At 47.2% G+C, this 22755-nt stretch overlaps 7 protein-coding genes across 7 annotated transcripts; 5 read left to right on the forward strand and 2 right to left on the reverse strand.

Moving 5' to 3' along the window:
* Window positions 1-1769: 1769 nt before the first annotated feature.
* On the forward strand, window positions 1770-2400 carry N7525_001329 (uncharacterized protein; the record flags this gene model as incomplete). The annotated part of the gene is made up of 2 exons (XM_002558026.2): window positions 1770-2166; window positions 2312-2400. The coding sequence occupies 2 exons, from the start codon at window positions 1770-1772 to the stop codon at window positions 2398-2400; spliced, it is 486 nt and encodes a 161-aa protein (XP_002558072.2).
* Window positions 2401-5872: 3472 nt separating this feature from the next.
* N7525_001330 (uncharacterized protein) lies at window positions 5873-7086 on the forward strand (the record flags this gene model as incomplete). Its single annotated transcript, XM_061211850.1, has 5 exons — window positions 5873-6000; window positions 6238-6454; window positions 6500-6586; window positions 6644-6851; window positions 6950-7086. Coding segments are annotated over 5 exons (777 nt in total), but the record flags the coding sequence as incomplete, so codon positions are not given.
* Window positions 7087-7250: 164 nt separating this feature from the next.
* N7525_001331 (Short-chain dehydrogenase/reductase SDR) lies at window positions 7251-8259 on the forward strand (the record flags this gene model as incomplete). Its single annotated transcript, XM_061211851.1, has 2 exons — window positions 7251-7802; window positions 7891-8259. 2 exons carry the CDS (start codon window positions 7251-7253, stop codon window positions 8257-8259), a joined length of 921 nt encoding a protein of 306 aa, XP_061071077.1.
* A 3584-nt stretch (window positions 8260-11843) lies between these two features.
* N7525_001332 (uncharacterized protein) lies at window positions 11844-12332 on the forward strand (the record flags this gene model as incomplete). The annotated part of the gene is made up of 1 exon (XM_002558022.1): window positions 11844-12332. One exon carries the CDS (start codon window positions 11844-11846, stop codon window positions 12330-12332), a length of 489 nt encoding a protein of 162 aa, XP_002558068.1.
* An 821-nt stretch (window positions 12333-13153) lies between these two features.
* Window positions 13154-14077, reverse strand: N7525_001333 (uncharacterized protein; the record flags this gene model as incomplete). The annotated part of the gene is made up of 2 exons (XM_002558021.1): window positions 13154-13752; window positions 13804-14077. 2 exons carry the CDS (start codon window positions 14075-14077, stop codon window positions 13154-13156), a joined length of 873 nt encoding a protein of 290 aa, XP_002558067.1.
* A 1859-nt stretch (window positions 14078-15936) lies between these two features.
* On the forward strand, window positions 15937-18063 carry N7525_001334 (uncharacterized protein; the record flags this gene model as incomplete). Its single annotated transcript, XM_002558020.2, has 5 exons — window positions 15937-16143; window positions 16192-16401; window positions 16462-16943; window positions 16995-17222; window positions 17280-18063. The coding sequence occupies 5 exons, from the start codon at window positions 15937-15939 to the stop codon at window positions 18061-18063; spliced, it is 1911 nt and encodes a 636-aa protein (XP_002558066.2).
* Window positions 18064-18662: 599 nt separating this feature from the next.
* N7525_001335 (uncharacterized protein) lies at window positions 18663-22113 on the reverse strand (the record flags this gene model as incomplete). The annotated part of the gene is made up of 6 exons (XM_061211852.1): window positions 18663-18718; window positions 18798-20159; window positions 20212-20572; window positions 20623-20835; window positions 20890-21637; window positions 21689-22113. The coding sequence occupies 6 exons, from the start codon at window positions 22111-22113 to the stop codon at window positions 18663-18665; spliced, it is 3165 nt and encodes a 1054-aa protein (XP_061071078.1).
* Window positions 22114-22755: the final 642 nt, after the last annotated feature.

Consider the following 22755-nt stretch of genomic DNA (forward strand, 5'->3'; position numbering starts at 1 on the left):
GTCCGGACGATCACCCATCACTTGAACGATTGAAGGATATGATAGGGTCACATGAGGGAATAATACAGCGTGTAATACCACTAGACCACAAAAAAACAAGGGGGGGGGGAGAAGGAAAGCAAGGCCAAGGTTTTTATTTAGCGCCTAGAGGGGCCATATGGCAGTCTGATACCATACAGAGATGGCCAAAGCTTATTGTGGAGTTTATCTCAGATCCCGAACCAGTTCCGTGCATTTCCACATGGTCTTTATCAAATCCCGAGTCCCGGCGCCAGTGAGGCTGATCATCATTTCGTGCAAGAATCCATGAATATCCGATGCTAATTTGTCCAGTCACAATATCGCGCCGATTCAACGCCTCTTCTCTATCCCCGTTAGGCAACAAAATTGTAAGGTGAAAATTCTGATAGAGGTTGGAAAAGAGCGAGGAATGGTCATAGCACAAAATAGGGTTTCCGTCTTCAAAGCTGGATAGTATGTCCGCGTCTCCGAGTGGCGAAAACAATGCCCACTTGACTCCACGAACGCCACAGTTCACCGTTGGGGTGTGGCTTGAATTTGCTGATTGAAAGGGGCTAGACAAAGCTAGCAATTGCGGTCTGATGTTATCCTTTGATCCGGCTCGGGGAACATGTGCCCCAAGTCTAGGTGGGGATAGGCATCTCCATAACAAAGTGACTACATTTATATGTATGATGGCCAAGATGAGATACTTGCATACTAGTGGCGCGCCACATCCAACAAGAAGGGCCCAGCCATGACACTTGCGACTCACCAGATGCCAGCAGCCGAATGACAAGACGCCGACGCTGCGATACTGGATCAGAGGATGTTGGCATTACCCCTCTGCTTGATCCGTGCACAGAACTATTGAAAGGATACCACCACATCACCTTGAGGTTGTGCCTCAATTCGCAACTCAGTCCTCGTATATGAACGTCTATCATGCATGCCAAGACGTTTCTGTGTCAGATCTGTCAGGTTTCCACACGCGGAAATGGCCAAACCAGAAGCTCTACGTTGTACGGAGTACAGATCATGGTGGAGCCCGTTGTCGTGAGGGAAACCCGGGGTCGGTCTTGACACTAGCTTCAGATCTCCTGCAGTGCATCTTCGATCTCATAGATCTCATACTTGCTCCACACCTAATATTCACTAGCCACATGATATTTCAATAGGACGCGTACCCGTCGATCAGCCAGAAAAGGAAAAAAGTACTATGCAGAGTCCACATTCGCCCCACTGTTCGAATCCGTTGCCGGAACGTGCTGCAAGGATCCTGCAGTATGCCGAGCGGACCCTTTATTGAGCTCACAAATGTTGTTTCTGCGGGCATAGTGGTTCCCTTGACCGTCCCAGGTACCTGGTCGCCGACCATCGCCCAGGCTAATCGTGTACTTTTGGATGGTGGCGACATTTCCGTGGTCCCATCAGGACTTACCCAACAATTGAGGTTATGGGTCCCAAGTATGCCGGTAATTGATTCTCGGCGAGTGCCATGAGGTATATGAAGCCCTGGGTACGGCCACATCTATACTTGGTCTGCTTCTCGTATTCATCCGTCTCACCAATCATTCTCCCTATTCTCCTTACCTTTTCTCCCATCCAAATCTTATTGAATTATACTTCACGGCTACAGTTCCACGGTCTCTCCACTCCTATTACCCTCGATTGGTTTGAAGCATATCTTCGATCTCCAAACTCTTTTCTTATCAAGTGGTCCAGCACAACTCTGTTCCAAAGCACTTTACCATCCACCAAAAGCGAAAATGGCCGGCCGTGAATTCACACTGTCCTTCGAGATTACTCCCCCAACAGCTGCCCAGCCCGGTTCCCCCTTCACAGTTCCAGTAGTCATTGCTGTGAACCCAATTGGGACACCTGCGCAAAATGTGCAGCATCTTGTTGTGAACGCCTCCCTCCGCGACGAAGCCGGCACAGGAGCTGCCATAGGCCTGAGCGGGAATCTCACGGCCAGCGTGCGGAGCCGCACCGACAACGCAATGAGCGGATATGCCAAACTCAGCCCGCTCACTATCTCGCAGCCAGGCAAATTCCGGCTGCGAGTGATGCTTAGCGCAGCTTCGTACAATGGTGTTGTAACGAAGGAGTATGTTGATTCGACGATCATCCATGTGCACGCCGGTGCGGCTGCCCAACGGCCAAGTGGGTCATGCTTTCCGTCGTGCTTTATTTTTTTCGATTTCTCATCTTCTTTCCCGCTCCTTTTTGACCAGCCCCTCTTTTCGCCATGACATCCCCCCCCCCTGCTCGTCCCTTTTGGACTCTTGCTGATACTCCAAAACTCTAGCTCCCACTCAGGTGACACGACTGCAGCTACTCACGACGGAGAACTTGGACATTTCCGCTGCGGATATCGCGGCATGGCAGCGTGCATGATTCAAGGACATATATCGAGTAGCATTCTTTAATTTCCTTTTTTTTTTTTTCTATTTCTTTTTTACTTCCCATGGTTCGGGCAATCTCCGGCGTTATGAATGTTGAACCAGTACCAGAAGGGGGTTTCTCATTTGCCCCGCCAAGGGGGGTTAATAGGTTTCTTTTAAATGAATGCATTTTAAGATCTATCAAGCAGTCTCGAGTGCGGTCCATTATTGTCCCACTTTCTCCCAGTTAATTTCTCCATATATACTCACTATTGCATCGTTTCTAGGCCTATTCCTGGTCACGGAAGAATTTTCCTGTTATCTATTAGCGCATACACTAAAAGCCGAACCATATGTTAATCTCTTAATCTCTGCAGAGTTTTTAATTAGCCTAATCAGGACCCTCGGGCTTTGGCAGGACCCGGCTCTTCACACTTCCCGTGGACTTCCTCGGGTCACGATTAGGCTAATCAGAGTGTTCTCTTTCCGAGTGGGTTCATTACTCCAATTATCATACCTCCCCTTCTAACAATGGCTAGCATGAGAGAAGCATACGGCATACTGCAACGCATCAACTTCAAAATAGGACTTGAGCACTCTCTAAGCATTTTCTTTCTGTGAAGAACAAGTGACCCCGCTAAGTGGAATCAAATAAACAGAATGGGGCCTGGCGGCCCAACTGTCTAGCTTAATGTAACTATCCATAGGCAATGGAGATTAATGAGCGGGGCAAATCCGCCTACGCAATATGTACATGCGTATTTACTGACAGGCATTGGGTTCCTGAAGTAAAGAGACCAATTATGAAGAGAACAAAAGGAGCCACGAATATGCAACAGACCTAGTCAGATTATTTATCCAGCCCGCATAATAGGGCATTCATACATACTCTGTCTATACCCACTAGGCAAATACTTCCTAACCTATTGAGGCAGGACCCTTCTACATATTAGTGTCGAATGATATCATTTTTTGTGTGTATATTTCCCCTGCGCCTATTGCTGAAAACGGTGTCCAAGTGGGGTAGATGAGGATTGTCTTTATTGCTGCGTGGTTTCGAATAGATAATTATCTGATTTAACATGGTCTGATCAGCTCCAGCGCGCACTGGGGTGCGAAAGCCGATCTTTGTACTCCGGACCCGAGTTCCCGTTTAGGACTTTACCAGTATCGAGTACACAGTTTTATTGTGCAGGTTGCTCTTTAGACGGAAGTACTGAGTACTTAGCTCACCTAAGTACATGCATAACCAAAACGGATAAAGTCAGGTTCGGTCGATCTTATACGTCATCTATCGGATGGTTCGAGATGAATTCGGCAAGAATAGATACCAAAATTATCTGTATTCCCCACACTTTGAGAATATGTATATTGTATGTGAAGTACGACGCTTGGCTCTGGGCGGGCCGTTGCTGTCATGGGACGATCTGCCGTCCTCTTGACCACATCAGGTTAGGAGGTCATTCCTTTATGCAAGACATTGTAAGACATTCTATTTCGAAATGAGAAATCATTTTAAAACCATCTAAAAAGACTAGCTCAGGAGACCGCCAAAAAAAGACCACTAAAAAGACCTATGGAAAGACCATTGGAGAAGATCACTAAGAAGACTACGGCCGCATAAGCCGAGATTTGTGAAGAAAGCTGCTTCATACGGCACTTACATAAGAGTAATCTTTTTTTCCTTTCTCTGTGGTACCTCATCAATCTGCTGGCAACATCTGGACTCCTGAGTATCTAGTTCCTGGCATGTTCACTTCGATGCTCTTAGGTCATTCTCACTCGCAGATGAGTCTATGGTCACCCGGAAAAGCCTGTGAGTAATGTACGGCTTTACACGTGCAAGTTACCTGGATGGGACTACCTGCGGGCTTTATAAGGCTCTATTTTGCTGGGCACATATATATCCCTGTTTATTTAATCCAATTTATCTTCATCTCACTTCAAAATATAAATCATGAATACAGGATAAAAATCGCTATCCGTCCTTACCCTACCTAATTATTCCATCTTCTTTTTCTTTCCCAATATGCCACATATCCGTCACCACAGGAGACACCACACATGGCCAGAGTGCCGCTCAGAGCTGCTTATGCGTGAACCTCGCGACCTGGAAATACATGTATCCAAGGCAGGTGGTCCTGCGGCAACCTATATCCCACTGTCTTTTCAACGAGCTATGGCGGCTCCGCTTAGCACAGGAGAGTTGCTTTGTGATGACATGGGAATGCCCGAACTTTCCCGTCAACCAAAGCGAATGCCTCGAGTCTGGTTCCGATCATCCACCAAGGGAAGAAATGATCAGGTCTCCCTGTCGGGATCGTCGAGGCAGACGAAACTGGCTTACCGAAGTGTTCTACGTCGGTTGACACGTCGGCCGCCCTTGAACAAAACTCGCTCCTTGGTTGTCGTTCCCTCAAATATAAGAGCCGGTGATCCATACACAATTTCTGGTTTGGTAGCACCCCGGGATTTGGCTAAGCAAGCTATTTTCTCGGACTCAGACAGGGTGAGGTCGTCTCTGGCTAGAGCTGACGCAGCAAGATCTATGGCCGAAAGACAGCATCGGAGGTGTCATTCTGAACAACCACGCGCATGGAGAAAACCGAGCGCTACATTGTGGACACTTCAGGAACGCGAAGAATGATTGGCACTGGTGGTATTTGCTATACTATTTTTTCTGGCTTTGCATTGTAATTTTAGTTGAACATGTCGTTCTAGTTATAGGGTTGAATTCTGAGAAGATCTGAGGTAGTAATTCTAAAAGCTCGACGTGAAATTTTATAAGCAGAATAGAGCTTTCCGCTCATAACCAGGAAATTGTTAGTATATCCTGGTTCTGGATGCACTGCCTAAGAGCATATCTTCAATGTTATAGGATGTTCATCTATAGATACAAGAATCTCAGAATACTCGGCTGCTTATGCGGCCGTGGTCTTCTTAGTGATCTTCTCCAACAGTCTTTTCATATGCCTTTCTAGTGGTCTTTTTTGGCAGTCACCTCAGGTAGACTTTTTAGATGTCTGGGTATATAGATATTTTCTCCGCCTTCTCAGTTTGTTAGGTAGGCAGCAGAAGAGGGCAGTAGGAGGCTTTATTTTGTGACGGAGACTTTTCTATGCATAACCTTTGACTTCCAAGGCTGCCCAGGTAACCTTAGCTCGACGACCTCGGAAATAAAAAAACATAAACAAGCAAATTGATTCCAATCGGTCCTTGCCTATGCCTGTATGTACATCTAGTTTTTGTTGTAGTTGGTGCCTCAGGCATCAAACTCTCAGTTTGTCTCCTTTCCCAATACAACTCTCTCTCCTGCCTTTGGTCTCACATAGATAGTAGCCCCAACAGTTTCGACTGTAGAGCTTACGAAATGAAGCTCCTACCGAAATTGATCAAGTTGGCTGCTATCTTTTTTGGTGTCACTTTGGTCAATGCGGAATTTTGCGAGAACACACATTTCGCGAGACTGTTGGGGAGAGTATAGTTCCTCGACCGATTACCCGAGTGTCACTCCGGAAACTGGTGTTAGTAGAGATGCAGGTTTACTGCAGTCCTACCTGGGTACTTCTTCAACTTACACTACGCCAAGTAGTACTAGCTCTCCGTGCAAAATGTGACCCTTGCACCGGATGGCTATGAGTGACAGATGCTAGTCTCTAATGGCAGCTACTCTGGTCCCTGACTTGAGGCGAACTGGGGCCATATATTAGGACCTACAAATAACGGGTATGAAGTTCTCCAAAAGCAAGTGAAGGCTGAAACTCTAACCTTAATTTTAGTACTGCGGTTCACTGGCATAGCATTAGACAACAAGGGTCTAATCAATACGACGGAATTTTACCAAACCTAGGTTGCGCTCACTGAAGGAAAGCAGGAACGATATAAAAGGTATCATTCGCTATGAGGGTGCTAGTCAGGCTGACCCTACAACGGAGCAATGGTCATCAATCACGAATTCCTGTGGCGGCGAGCCCTACGCCAGTCTAGTTCCTTATGTGAGGAAGGACGTGGGCAACGCGGACAGCCAGAAGAATTTGAATATTGGGTGGTCCTATGAGACTGACCCCGTCTTCCACTGGGAAATCAACACCAAGGCATTAGAAATTGATTAGCGGCGACCGACAGACCTTCTCATATACCGTGATCAGTCGGTCTTCCCGTCTGATTACAATATACACGAAATCGTTGCAGATAAGACTGTAGGTTTGAACAAAATACTACCTGTCAATGCTTTGGGACTGATGGAATGATATTAGTGGACATACTGGGTCATTCAAGATTTGGCCTTCGTCAATGCCTACCACCCGTTCCATCTCCATAGACACGACTTTTACATCCTAGCGCATGATCCTGGGCTTTACACCCCTGTGACCAAGCTAAATCGCAAGAATCCACCTCGACGGGATACAGCCAAACGGCTTGTTCTGGGTATCTCGTCATTGCGTTCGAGAACGGCAATCCGGGGTACGTATCAAAATCTGTTCTCTTGTGAACTCACTAACACACTTCTGAATCCTGGCTCATGCATTGCCACATTGCCTGGCATACTAGCCAGCGTTTAGCACTGCAATTTGTAGACCACCAGTCGGAGATACCGGAGCTGGTGGCCTCTGTTTCGGCCGATTTTGAATCAACTTGTGCGAAGTGGGAGACTTATTATAAGAGTTCTTTGCGTAAACAGGATGTCTCGGGGGCTTGAAAGTGAGCACGGTGGTATTAGGGCAAGCAAGTTGTTAATATATGGAGATCGTACATACAAGGTGGTATCTGTATCTCTTCGGTGAATATCGAGGGCGAAACGGAGCAAGAGGTTCGGTGGGAATCTGGGTTTCCTCTTCATCTCTATTGATTCTTCCAACCTCCATGGATCAACACTTCAATAAACAACTCAACAGTATGGGAGTTACCTGGTCGCAGATTTTCCCTCCCCCTCCTTCTCTGACCGAAGTCAATCTCCCCAGCCAGAATGGTAAAGTGTTCATCGTAACTGGAGGCTATTCAGGAGTTGGCTTCGAGATATGCAGAATTCTTTATCGAGTAGGGGGAACAGTCTATCTCGCCGGTCGGTCTGAAGAAAAGGCCTTGGATGCGATTGCGAAGATCAAAAGCTTGTGTACCCCGACATCCCCAAAGGGAAACATCATTTTCCTCCCTCTATCGCTAGATGACCTGACAACCATCAAGCCCGCAGTGAAGAGATTCACCACCGCTGAATCTCGTCTGGATGTTTTATTCAACAACGCTGGAGTTTCTAACCCTCCTCGGGCGACTTCGCCCCAGGGCCATGATCTGCAATTGGCAACTAATTGTCTCGGGCCGCATCTTTTTACTCAACTTCTTTTGCCTGTTCTACGGCGCACGGCTGTCGATACACCTGTCGCCAGTGTGCGGGTTATCTGGACAGCGTCGATTGTCGTTGATGCATTCGCGCTTGGGGCCGGGATACTCGCAGAACTATTTCAGAAAGACGCGAACAAGTCACGCAATTACCTCAACACCAAAGTGGGAAACTGGTTCTTGGCAGATGCTCTCGCAAGCCAGGTTTGCGAAGATGGGATGGATATTAAGCTTGGTGCAGAACCCAGGGAATATCAAGACAAACATCATGCGCCATAGCCAACCTTTTGTTCCTTTTTTTCTTGGGCCGTTCCTTTATGCGCCTAGATTCGGGGCATATACTGCAATCTGGTCGGCTTTTGATGGTGATCTAAAAATCGATGATGGGGGAAGGTATATATTGCCCTGGGGGCGGATACATCCCTGTCCAAGAGATGATTTGTTGCGAGCGATGAAGGGGAAAGAAGAAGGAGGCACTGGAATTGCAGCGGAATTTACCCAATATTGCGACAGTCAGATTGCTGGATTTCTATAGTTGCATTACGCCTCTTTGGACTTGGCAGATCCTTTTGGAGATATAGTGAAAGAAGAGCATTCATTGTTGACCACCGCCAGCCCTAAGAGAATACCCAATCAGGGAAACGCGCAGATAGAAGACTTGGAAGTCTTCGAAGCGAACCATCATTGGGATACCTTTTGGTATTGTTGAGGCTACAGCAACTGACTAACTACTTGAGAATCAAATGAGGAAGAAGAATCTTCTGCACTCGAACTAGCAGAGGAAGGCCTTTTATAGAGGCCTGCAAAACAAACAGGACATCCATGTAAGATGGGATGCTCTCGACAGGATAGTATAGCAACCTACTATTTATTGACTGGTCTAGATTATCTAGTGGAATTCCACGGCCCTGAGCACCTCAATCCTTCCATCCCAGTGATCGACGAGCAAGTCCAAGTTGGCAGTGGAGGCTGGGAAACGGGGTTTGGACTGCATTAACTGCGAGATTTCACGGTTATACGACGTCCCTCTTGCCCTGGCGCATTCTGTCAATGCCGTACATCGCTTCGCTATCAACTTCCTGAACTTGTAGCACACGACGGCCAACGAATAGATATATTCCATTGCAGGGTAAATGCCAGCACAAACGTCTATTGGACGCGGCGAAAAGGTCGTCGAGGTGCAGTCATACCCTAGGACTCCTTTTATAGCTTCATTCCGTGATCGTGATGCTGAGGAGATACCTCAAATATTAGGCAGATGCCCACCATAATCCGACGTTTTTCAAGCATTTCAATGCGTTTCTGCTGTTGAGAGTACTTTACAATCATTAGCACCGTTCTAGAAATTCGGTACTGGTGACCTACATCGTGTCGTAGGGCCGTAAAGCCGGCGCTTAAAGCCATAATGCCGATGCTTCAAAAGAGTAAGCTCACCCTAATGTCCCACATCGTAAAGTTGTAGGTAGGTAAGGGCAAGGAAAACGGCGGGGCACGAGTCAGCTTGAGTGGCTCTATGCGAGGGATGAAGTGAGAAGGATAGCAAGAAGATGATCGGCGTACAAAAAATAGCAAAGTCGAACTTCGACCTCCGAATTTTGATTTGGGCCAGCAGCACAAGTCGTAGTCGTAGCTAAGCCAGCTTCTCCGTCATTTTGACCGACTTTCAGACACACAAAATAGACGAAGATATATCTCGAATCTTAGGCAGATGGCGACCCAGATTCCTTGTGTTTTTCAAGCTCTCTGATGCGTTTATCTAGGCGCCACCACTTCGGAATCATTAGCGTCATTCTAGAAACATGGCATTAGGGACCTACACCCCATTGGAGTTGCAAAATGCAGATATGCAAAAGCATCATGACCACCGTAGCACGGTGAGACTATCCATTATGAAGTTGTAGATGGGTGAAAGAGGGGCAAATGGCGGGACTCGAATCAGTTTGGATATCTCTGTGATATAAATGAGGTGAGGGCGAGCGAGACAGCCTAATCCAGCTCAGGAACTAAACCAGTTTAGGAAGGCAGCTTTCAGATTCCCTTTCAGCATCATCGACGTACAAATGCGGTCATTGCTACCTAGGTAGGTACCACTATTCTTAACATTTGAGCCCAACGACTTTCACATAGACAGACGGCCACAAAATGGATGTCCAATATGCAAGGCGAAGATTCACCAAACTTCCCTCCACCCTTTGTGAGCCTCATCTAGTGCCACATGAAACATCTCCGGCAGAGTGCGAGGGTCAAGGTGTAAGGACAAACTTACTCTACCGACTTAAGAATAGCCGCTCGAAACATTGCCATTACTTCTGCCAGTGTTACCAGAAGCTATACCCACCTCCAAAATGGCACTTTCGCCTTAACTGGCCGCTTTCTCGGGGCCCATGCTTTTACGCTAGTGAAGTCGATATCTGCCCTTGCTTCAGCATTAAATTTCCAGATTTACGCCACCTGATTGATCTGATAAAATCACAGAAGGACGGGCTACCAAGTCGCCAAGAAGATCACCACTATATGTTCCACAATCTGAGATTGACACGCATCCGCGCATATGTGGACCATTGTTGTGCTTTCACTCAACATCCTCTAGTCAAAATTCACGTAACGACGACATTTTGGATCGATAAGTCTAACCAATCTTTACGGGTGATTACTTGTTATGCACTACGCGGATCACAAGGCGTTTTGTCGCAGATCCTTGCAAATCCGAAAGCTCTCACACACAGCGATATAGGGAAGTGGCTCAGAAAGCTTTTTGACGAGGCTGGCTCTGGCTTTGCTGGTTGGCACCAAAATAGCTACTTTCTGGTTTCTTCGAACCGGCCTGAAATGCGCGAAGGTCATGAGCCATCTCTCCTGGAAATAATCACCACGCGGAACCTAGGAGATGGTCAATGGCCCAACAGACAGTGGAAGATTAATGCTCATTCCTAGGTTGTGTGCTTCAGCTAGAGCTGTGTTTCAACGGGATACTGTCTACTGTCGTTGAATCGACCCATGATGGTTTGCTAGATGACTGACAAATGGCTATGTTTTAGTATTTCCTTTTTCTTTAAAGGCAATAGTGCAAAAAGAGACCTTAAACCCCTAGATAAAGCCCATTATGCTCTCCCAAGGGACCGAGTACGCACCTAAACAAGAAGAATAATCAATATTAGTTCGGAGACTGCCATGTAAGACTTATAATGACCAAATATCTCCAACCCGGACGACATCACTATGATCTCCACTTGACGTACAGCATATTCGAGTGGACACGCAGCCCCAAACTATCATATCCTTTTATGTACTAGCCGAGCTGACGGATTGTGGGGGCGATGTGACTCAGACATCCCTGTCGAGTCCCTCGGTTAGCACGGCATTCTAGAAGGACGCTAGAAGGGGAGTAAGACTAGTTTGATTGGCAAATAGAAAAAGAAAATTGGAGCATCGGCATGTCTCGTCAAGGCTTCGTCATGCGTATTCTTGTTAAATACATAATATGCCAACCCCACTCGGGCGGAATAATCACCTCATGATCCCGAGGGGAAGAATCAGGTATGGAAGATTTGCTCGTATCTGGATTTCAAATGGTATACGCTTATGCACAGTCCGAGCGAAATTTTTTGATTGTAGACGTGTCATTCCAAAGGTGAGAAAATAAGCCCAGACGCGTCAAGATGTCAAGATGCGGTGAATCTGCGGGGTCCAGGGAGCAGGAAGAGGAGGCTCCAAGGCAGAAACAATTGCTGATTGGCTGGTGGGCGGGCGATAGGGCAATTTGACCCTCGGAACCTCCCAATCTCACCGACAACAAACAATCACACTAAACCTTACAAGTGGATCTTCCAACTTCCTCCTTTCGATTATTATTGGTTGTAACGTGGGCCGTTTTGGAGCCAAGTTGTCTACCATGAAGCTGATTGGTCCTTTCTCTCCCGCGGGCGTTCCTTTCCAAGGTTGTCCGTGTTTGACGACATCATAGCGACAATATTGCGCTTTGGCCTACGTTTTGGTTGGTTGCCCTACAGGACCCCACGATCCCAACTGGGAAATTACTTGGGTGTCTCAAATATAAATAAACCCATCCCGCAGCCTCCCTGACTCCCAGTTCTCAGCCTCGAGTTCATATTCCAAGTGATGCACACTCAGTCCAACATCTATCCTAAGAGATCCCTCTCACAAACATCAGCTACCTCAACTTCCTCTCAGGCAAGCCAGTTCTCTCAAGAGAAGAAGCATTCTAAATTTTCGAACCCTCTCTCCAAGGTCTTCCGATCCAAGAATCCCGCACCAATTGATATCCTCAAGAGCCGCCAAGTCACAATGTCACAACCTCGAGATATCCCGCGGAGCAACCCCAAAACTTCGTACTTCCAGGACCAGGACTACATCTCAAGCAGTCCCACCGAGATGTCTGCCAGCATGGGTTCGTCCCATTCATCCAAGGCGGACGTCCCTAAGCGCGCATCTACTCCCACCCGCAACAGCGGTGACTACAAGCGCTACAGTGGAACTGTCAATCACTACGGCCGCCACTCGAACGACTGGCTATTCGGTGGCTTCAGTGTTCGAGAAACTGTTCGTGATGGCCTTGATAAGCTCCGTAGCCACGACAAGGAGAGCTGAATGAACGCTTCTGCCCCGCGACCTTGAATACGTCCAACATGTGGAACCCCTTTCAGGTCTCATTTCAACGTCGTTTATATCGCTCAACCCTATCAACGAGACAGTGATTCTCGCTACCATCTGCGCAACTGGTTCCATTGCAAAGACGTCCCATGGTCTCCCCGATTCGACGGCTATTCCCAGGAAAACATCACTACTCCCTCCAACGGAAATGTAAAGGCCGCATATGGTGCCGTCTTAACGGGGGCCCTGGCTTTGGCTGCTCCTGATGAGTCGGCCAATAATGCAGACGATTATATACGGTGCGCGACTGCTTTCTATCTCCCCCAATATGACTTCTCCCGAGTCATCTCGGGTAAACGAACGGCTCATGCTGCTGCCCGTCGTTCCATCTCGGATGAAGCCCAAGGGCGGAAAAACACACCATTCGCAGAAACCCCGGCACTATACAACTGATCTGGAGATGGGTAATGATAGCTGGCTTATATGATAACATTTTCATACCTCGCTGTGGCATGCATACCTTGCTGTGGCACATGCTGAGTTTACCTATGTTTCAGGACAGCATGTGTTAGCTTCTGAGGTGCTTATGTCTATAGCTTACACCTTGATGCGTATTAGCTTCTACTTGTTGCAAAGACACTGTTTGAATTTCATCATGATCTCCTAGTCTGTCTATAGTATACAGCGAAGGCTACGCCGTTCCCTTTCTTGCTTCTTCCCATAGATCTCAAATAAACATCACTTCACTTCATGCACTCAGTGACTATCTTTCGGTAGTATCTTTAAATATAGTTCTCTATCTGGCGAAGGCTCACAATCTACATCCATGTTTGAATTTCCTTAAACTTAGCATGCCAAGCCTTGTATCCCACCATCCCGAGACCGTTCAGCTCCTCAACAAACGAATTCGATGCTAGCTTCCATTCGCCATTATCCTTCCTACCCCATGACACTGTTGATTTGTAGATGTCTTCTGCCTCTCTGGACTTCCAAGTCCTAAACCACGCGATTCGTTTACACCGTCGCCCCTTATATACAACTTCGCCTGAAACCCAGGCAACAGTCTGATTCAGAATAGCAGCCATAGGGTGCGGTTCTTCATAGGGTTGAAGGAATATATTCACCAACTTTGGATAATCATAAAGAGGTCTTGAATCCGATATAGCAACGACATCTTCAATCGGGAAATAAACCGTCCAGATCTCATAGACCATACTAGGAAGACTGGAGTCTGAAAAGCAATCGATAATAAATGTTCCAACAGTGTTTTCAACTTGGTAAATCGAAAGGGCCTCATTGTTATAGCTTCCTTCATGGCAGGGGCCATCGGAATCAGGCGAGAAGATGACTTTTTTCATTGGCTCTGTCATCATATCGGACTGACGAAACTCGTTCCTAAGAGTCCTGCTACGCCAGTCTGTAGCTATTTAGTTAGCCTTGTCTTGTAGGAATCTGTGTCAAGTCTTACGTATTATAATCCATAGTCTCTGGGGATTCTCCACGGGACATGCAAATGCAACTTGGCGACAGCCATCAATTCGGTGAATATCCTCAAGAATAGACTTCCAATTGGTCTGTTTTAATATTGAATTGCTGGAATAGTCAAGAATAAGCCATTCAATGAAAGCTCCTCTCGCTGCTTGTTCTTGTTCCACACTTCTGCTTGAGACCTCGGTGTTGCCCTGTGCTGAGATCGATCTTTGGTTGGTCAGATTCTGAGACTGACTTCGCGTTACTGGCATTTTGAGGGTTGATGCAATTAATAGGAAAGAAAGAAATGTCCTGATTGCTTTTCCAACCTTGGAAATCCCCCTCGATGACTAATCCCCCATAACCACCTGGGCACCAAACCTTCCAAGGTTGGAAGAACACGTCCAAGCGAAAGATACACGTATAAGGATTGTGGGCATTCCCTTCAAATGTTATGAATAACCCAAATACGGCCGGGTACCGCCTTTCTACCCGGGAAACTGGGCATATATATATATATATATACCGCGAAGTGTGGCATTTTGCAGAGCAGAAGTAACGTAGGATCTAAGGCTCATAGGTTAGCCCTAGCGGCCCTAGAAAAACGGTCTTAATAGCCCGCCAATTTCCAGGGTATGTCCTTGTTCCACAACTCACATGAATGACGAGTTTTTTTTTTATTAAGGCTACTCACTTAGGCGATCCAGTTTGGCTATGCTGTCATAGAAGATTACTGCCTTGACCATTTGGTGCTCAAAAATCAATCCACCATCCTGAAGTCAAGAAATGGAAAAGAAAAATAATAGTAATAGTGAAGCAAGGGAAACGAGAAAGGATACTACATTATCATTGATGCAGACTTGTGTGTCCATTGGACGGGATGGTGGCTAAAAGTTACCTTAAAGGAGACATTCGCTCATGAGATCAATATGGCCAAGTCTTTCCATCAACCAGCCAAATGGCCGAGCAGTAACTCAGCCATCGCATCTTCCTTGGTCTAGTGGTGATGATTTCCGCTTGTCATTAACACCGATAAGCGCGGGAGACCGGGGTTCGATTCCCCGAGGGAGAGATTTCTTTTTGCACTTCTTTTTTTGGGGTCTTAGACTTGTGTATTTTTTTTTGGTGGATATTTTAGAATTCTACACTTGTCTTCAATTGTTTTTTAAGTCATCAACGTGTTCCAGTGTTACCTATGTATGGCTCGGTAATGCTTGCTTTTTGCCATGGGTCTTAGGGGTCTGGGGTGATATATATTTACAATGTGGACCAGGCACGCAAATTGGCTGCGACTGCAGACTCTATCGATCTGAGTGCCGCTTTGTGTCGATCTTGCCGGTGTCGTAAAACACATTTACGATAGAAAGACTACCAAAAAGACACGACTAGACCGTACAAGCAAGCGACTATTATTAGCACCATATATTGTGAAAAAGGCGAGAGCTGCCTCACTAAACAAGCTGATCGACCACCCTACCACTTCGGCTGGCTGGACCGATTCAAGACCATCCTTCTGTTACTCCATATTCTTCGTGGCTAAATGTGTTGCTGCCTTTGTAGTCACTGTCGCTCTGGGAATTGGTTAGCCCGTACAACACCCGCAATATATTACAAGTAACTTTCGGTGATAATAAAATCAGTCTCCGCGCCCGGTTTCTCGGGAAGGAAAATGTCACAAAATTGCAGCCTAAACTGTCTGAGCTCACCATTATCTATTGGCTTATACTAGAAGGATAATCGCGTCGAAATCCGGAAAATTGGTAAAAAAATACGTGCAATGTGCGACTTTCAAAGCCGACTTGGGTTAGAGTTACCGAAGGTCGTACGGCGATAGGCATTAAAAGACAGTAGAACGCCTGTACTAACCTATGGAGCATCTACAGGTGTTAAGGAAGAAAGGATAAAAGACGATAGGCTAGTAATGATGTTCATCTGCCACGTGGGTGTCCCTTTATACACCGCCTTCCATATCTGGAAGAAGGGGTCAAACCTCTCCAGAAATAGCCAAGCCATGACGTCAACCCCCACACTCTGTCAACATGGGGTACGCGCTAGGCCAACGTCCACTGCCCAGGTCGTAAGCATTACCAAGCTTCTCTCTCAGTGCATATTTCTTCGACAACTATTGAAAATGAGCCACGGAGCACAAATGCCGGGAGAGTTGAACGATGAGAGCCACGACCTCACTCAGGTCCCAGAGGAGGCTGGTCCCCTCCAGACACTGAGCCCGAGACCGCCCAGCACCCAATGGAAGGCGTCATCACGGAATGTAGATGAGACTCTGGCCAAGGGTCTGTCCAATGAAGATCTATGGATGTTGATCCGACGATTTAACAAGGTTAGTGTGGTCTCTAGTTGTCGAGAATGATCGCTGACATGTGACCAGCAAATCTACCATGTGAAAGCGGTCCATGATACCGCTTCTTTGAACTTGGATCTCAATCGCACTGAAAATGAGCAATTTCCGCCCGAAAAACTGCGCATTACGCTTGAGAGGTTTTACACCTCTGTGGTTGTCGGAGTGACCGAGTTTTTCCGCCATATCACTCGCCTGCGATCATGGAAGGAACCAGTGAGGACGACAATCTTCTGCGCGGTATGTGGATCACGAACAGTCAGGCTTTCCAAGGTTACATACGATATTAATAATTTGCAGTGCTATTTTGCTGCTTGGGCGGTGGATCTCTTGGTTCCGACTATTTCGGGTCTTGTCGTAGCCTTGATAATGGTTCCGCCTGTTCGGCAATTATTATTCCCTGGGTTGGCAAAGGCAGACGACTCAAACGGAATTATTCCTACAGAAGGGGAAGTTCAATCTGAGGATAGCCTCACGGGCGCTCCCGAAAACCACAAGGGTGAAGCCGCTGAACAAGAAGCCAAGAACCTGGTTGACAGCTTTGCCACTGTTGCTATGGAGAGTGCAGCGGCCAAATATGGTCAAACAGTTCCGGAGGACGCCCCCGATAGACCTGCGCTCATTGAAAGCTTAGAGGCTGCCGAGGCTGCAGCCGGCACTCCGACCGGCGACTCCCCGGAAGACAAGACCAAGAAACCCATGAAAAAGAAGGTGTCACACGCTACTGATAATGTCATGCGTGTTTTGAGCGATATTACTGATATCTATGAGAAATTTGCCAAGTGAGTTATTCTGGAAGGATAATTGAACACGCAGTACCAACGGTATAACAGCATCCTTTCTCCAACGCCCCCGTTCTTTTTGGTTACATCTAGACTCCGCCTCGCAAGCATATTTACCCTGGTGTCTGTTATCGTGCCTTTCACATCTAGTTATTGGATCATCAAGCTAGTTGGATTCGCACTTGGACTAGGCTTTTTCGGGGACCCAATATTCACCTACACCCTTGACCTGCTGGACACTAAAGTGCCAAACTGGAAAGATCATCTCGATTTGCAGAAGTATGCTAGCACTCGTCTCTTTCTGGTCTTTTATTGCGTCGCTGACTCGAGATACAGGACACTTTTAGCTGGCGTTCCCACAAACGCACAGCTTACGTTGACCCTGCTCCGAATTGGCGAGATCAATTCTTCGCCGCTACCTCCCGCCCCATCCTCTGATGACAACGAGCCGGTATGGCCCATCCGCCGCAAAAAGTCGCAGGCAGCGAGCTCTACAGACGTCAGCAGGCAGGGATCGTCTGTGGACCTTCAGTCGACGAACTCCACCGAATCGCTTCCGGAAACGAAGGTGCCGAAGAAGAGATTTGTGTTCAAGCTCCTCAAGTTCTTTAAGCGCACTATTTCCACAGCAATCAAGGGCCATATTGCCTTTGACCGAGCCATGGCCATTGCAGGGTCAGCACATACCAAGAATCTGATTGGAATGCTGCAAAATGGACACTTTGCTGCAACGCCTTTTGGGCCTTTGAAGTTCGATGCAAAGTACGAACGCAAGAGAGGTGCAGCTGTCATTGACTCATCGAAGGAGCCTCCTATCTTGTATTTCACCACATATCAATCCTCTGGACTGGATGATTTACGCATTGAAAGTAGGAAGAAGGGATCCGTTCTGTTCCAGATTCCTGTCACCGAAATCAAAGAGTTGAAGAAGACGGAAGGACTGGGCTGGAAGGGGAAATTGATTGTTGAACTGACGGCTGGGAGCAAGGAGGCTGCAGATGGGCTTGTTGTTAACGGTGATGAGCTGGGTCAGTCATACCATTTGACTGGTATGAGATCACGAAATCAACTGTTCAATCGGTTGGTTGCTATTGATGCGCAGTTCTGGGAAAGTCGTTGATACCTCTGACCACAGGGAGTACTGCATCTGGTCTATGTAGATAATGGCAAACATTACATACATTATGTAGAATTCTGATCTAAAATATCAGATGTTATGGTTAAATATGACTTGACCGTGTTATATCCCACCCAGCAGATATGGCTGAGCGGCTGAAGCAACTCACTCATCTGGGTAACCTCCTCTACCTCTACCTCTACGTGGGAGTGCGGACCCCCTCTAAAGCTCGCGGTTCCATCCGCGAGCGAACCAGGTTCCCCAATTTCCTTGGGGTCTCCTTAAAAGATGACCAGGCAATCTCTGCCTGGAATCATCTTTTTTTAATCGAATTTAATTTGGATTTGTTTACTACACAAATTTGAAGTTCAATAATCTTACATCACGAGCCTAGTAAATGCACCAAGCCGCGCGATTATACGATCGTGCGTACACTTACGGTCAAACAAACTGGCATACCGTGGAACATACATATGTAGTTTCTCTTTCATCCACCACGTTATGAAAGGTTGGAGATTTGATCAATATTATTGGACGTCATTGGAAGATCTTCAAGGAGGAGGCCAATTCTGAAATTATTTGTTGAACCCGAGTAGATGATTTTATAGGAACTTCGGCAACTGCTGCCCTTGTAACACAGCCAGAAATTCATCTCGGTCTGTGATTCATCCGGGTAGAAATTAGCAAAATAGAAACAGGTAAGAGAATCAGGTCCGAAAGGGAGGAGGCAGACCGACCTGTACTAGTTTGAAAAGAAATTGACATGGCACCCTCTTTGTTCTTGGCATTGGAGTTCTTAGGGCTGCGAGCCATAACATTCATCATATCAAGTGTCATACCACGTAAATATGGAAGACGCGGAAGTGTGACTCGGGTGTTCTCCTTTGAGCAATCGATGAACTCTGACGGGACAGCCATAGTAAGCCACTTGTCTGGCACGGAACAATCCCACCGTGCGGCAAGTTGGAAATCCGTTCCCCGACGCCATAGTTGGATATCGGCGCTACGCTTGTCGGACATTTGGAAACCAAAGACCGAATTGCTTTTCGTTGATAGGGACTGGATGCGACGGGAGTAGAGGAGTTCGTACAGAGGAGAGAGGGAGCTGAGGAATGACCGGGCTACGGAATCATTGCCAAACTCGATGGTTGTTTGGCTGGTCTTCTTGTCGCAATGGGAGAACGTAACAGGGCTCTCTGGATGGTAGAGCTGGTCAACGTGGTTCCAGATGTAGTCTGTGCAGTAGATGCGGGGGAAATGGATGCTGGATGAGGAGTAGTCGTATGTATAGTCGGCGTCACGGTAAATATAGTATAGGTCTGAATATCGCCATGATGCACGAGTTCGGAATACCAACACGGCTTTGTATTGCTTGTGCTCGGTTCCAGCATCAACTACATTGTAGATGAGACCGGAGCCACTGGGCTGTGACCAGGAGAACTCTGGACGGAAGTTCAATTCGAGCACGGCTTTTTCAAATTCTTCCGCCTCTTGATATGAATGAAATTGCAGGCCGACACCGATATTTGGCGCAGTGTCGTCGTACACGTACGAATGCAGGGTGTTGTAATTGCCGTCGGTCTTGTCTGATCGCGCTTGGCATGTGTCAGACCACTGCAAGACCAGCTGGCGGGACATATTTCCCCGGTTGATCTGAACTCCACTGAGAGGTATGAAGAGCTCTGTAGTTCGTGGGGATTTCTCAGCAGCAGAGGAAGTGATCACCATGCGTCGGATAGACCGCCAGGCTTCCCCAAATGACCGTTCAAGAATGCGCACCTCGCAGGATTTCACCATGACAGGCGGGTTCATTGATTTCATTGTTGGCGTGTTCAGCTGCTCGAACATATCCACCGAGCTCTTGAAAATAACACTCTCAGTAAATTCGGGTGCATCAACTGGTTCTCTCTGCCATACGACGTCAAAGTAAGCTTTCGGAATATTGATAAATTGCGCGAGATCTCCATCAAACTGAAATGATATCGAAACGCTCATATCATCAAATTTGAATGGCACGGGTTCCGAGACTCGGGCTCCAGGGAAGCCAGTCAAGGCGGCATTTGATAATTGGACAAGGGGTGGTAGGTCATCCAGTACGACTAACATCATCGGTTAATTCCATGAGAGGATATTGTAAGAATCGTGACTTACAGTCTCGTTCAAGACACAGAGTGCCACTTTGGTTGCAGAACACAATTTTTGGTTCGCTTTCACCTTCCCGTGTCGCCAACAAGAGCATATAGGGAGCACCCTTGGTACGCATGCGAGACTTTTTGCCCCCAATGCTGGCGTTGACAAATATGCGGTAGAGGACCTTTTCCTGCTCGTTGCCTGCATCTTCTAGATCGACGGCGACCCAACGCAAATGATCCAAGCCAAAATCTAGCTCAATGCCGCCATCCCCAGTTTCCTCCGGCTGCATTGGCTCCCAAATGGCGAGACTTTGGGCATGTATATTCGACGTTTCGGGGATATCGATGGAAGTATACTGGGAAAGTTCCTCGTTTATGCCCTAGATTGAATCAGTCACAATTTGGAGAGAAAAAACACGAAGGCACTGACTTCAGAAAGCTCGACAATTGACTTGCGATCCTCATCACTCAAAAGAGCAGAAGAGGCCTCTTCCTCCAGGACGATATCGTACAGGATATATGAAGCTTTGAGGAGGTCAAGATAAGCCTGGTGACCAGTGGACCTTGATTCTGTGGAGGGACTCAGACTGCCACGGGCACTGACATAATTGTGTCTGTTGCAATTTGCCAAAGTCGCGCGTGCCTTGATAAATATTTAGTAAATCATGTATCCTGTCTGTTGGCACTGAGAGCTCACTTTCAACAACCACCAAGTCGCCACCCGAAGCCAGTCTCTTGTGTTTAGCCTTGTGATCTGGAACCCGTCATTTACCGATGCCTCGAATATCTTTAACGTTTCGGCAGTTGGTTTATGTAGCTGATTCTGCGGCTCAAAACGGAATGGCCTTGAGATATGCTCCTGGTGTCGAACATCACGAAGATGTTGCATAGCGGAGGTCACGGCCTCGATAACGCGAGGATGGCCATATTCAGCATCAGAGTAGGATCTACTGTGATGTACATCTTGTTTCTCCTCCAGATCGGAGTCGTTCGCCCATATTCCACCATCGAGTGTCCGACTGTCGATCGAGCCGCCGAAGAGAAGGTGCTCACTGCGCTTTCGCGTATGGTTTCTTCGGCCCCTAGTAGGTAACATTGTTGACGTGTTCAAGGACAACCAAGAAGTCGGCGACATAGCTTCGAAGAGCGAATCGTCGGATGTAGTTATCGTCGATCCGGAGGATGTGGACGTATGTTTGACCTTGCTGCTGCTATCCACTGAGCTTCTGTTATTAGCCAGCTCAGACATCCTGTGGCGAACTTCTTGGATCATATCAATTTCGCATTCTTCTTCATTGTTAGCGGGTAGTTCCACCACGCCCGGGCTCATTGGTGAGACAACGGAGTCTGAATCCCGAACAGGTGATGCCTCCGTACTGAGAACAATCTGTTCATCCTCTTCCATCGCCAGGACCATTGTTTTCTCTAAACGAGCAAGCGAGGAACTAGATCGATTAGATTATGAGCCATGATTGGGACAAACCAAGCAAACTCACTTCCCTATGGAGCTTATGCATAGGCTCAGATTGCAAGTGTGCACCATGATCTTAGATCTGATATCCTCAATCTGAATTCGTTGGGTCGCCCATTTGATCTTTTGCCAGAATCCCTTTCCATCGCCAGTTTCGAAGCCTTTCAACCGGGCAAGGAGCTCTTTCAGTCGTTGTAGGGTCGCTAGACAAGCACCGAGGGATCGTTCGAAGGTCTGTTTGCGATCCTGATCCATCTTCTCGAAGAAGGATGCGTTAGAGTTCACATCGTCAGAAAAAGTGCTCAAAGTGCCTTGTAACGAGCCCAGCTCAGTTACTAGCCTTTGGAACCCTGCGGGAGCATCTTTCGCGATGATCTGGCATTGGTTGTATAGGTCCCATGTCACCTTGGCGAGGGCGGGAATCTCAATGATCCCGAGACTTGAATGCATTTTTGACAACAAAGTGCACCGGCAAGAATACTGGATAGATTAAGAGAGAAGGACAAGAAGCTGCGAGACGCGCAATCTTCCCCAGTCTTAATCCACAGGACTAGGTAAAAATAATGCTTTTCAAGGAGTCCAAGCTGAGGCAGGCAGTGAAATATAACAAAGTGTCACCCAGAGACAAGCTGCAGATCACTTAACCATTATAGTAATAGCTCTGAAAGAGGCGGCCTCGAAGGATAACCTGCCAAGCATTCCGAGCCAACATGGAGATCGGGGTTGATTCGACTATTCGATGGGTGCAACCAACCACAGGTACTCTTCAAGTCAGTCATTCGCGCATATGTATTGGCCAAACTGAATCAACAGCATGAATGGGTATCGGTGGAGAATGTGGACGGCCTCTCCAGAACGCATGTTTCTTTGATCACACGCCACTAGGCTATGGGTGTGCTGCAGGCAAACAAAGAAGAGTAGAAAAAAAGTGGCGTCGGGTGACGGCAAGCTGGACGGGAACTATGCAAACGATTGAGAGGCTAGAGAATTATTAGAATTATTAGATTCTCTCCCTGATCGATGTTTCCCATCTTGGGTAGGACGTGAAGTTGAACGTGTAGAAAACATCCACTTATTCCCTGCATTTTGCTG

Source organism: Penicillium rubens (genome assembly GCF_028828025.1).
Source record: "Penicillium rubens strain IBT 27055 chromosome Unknown utg000001l_segment0_segment0, whole genome shotgun sequence".
NCBI lineage: Eukaryota > Fungi > Ascomycota > Eurotiomycetes > Eurotiales > Aspergillaceae > Penicillium > Penicillium rubens.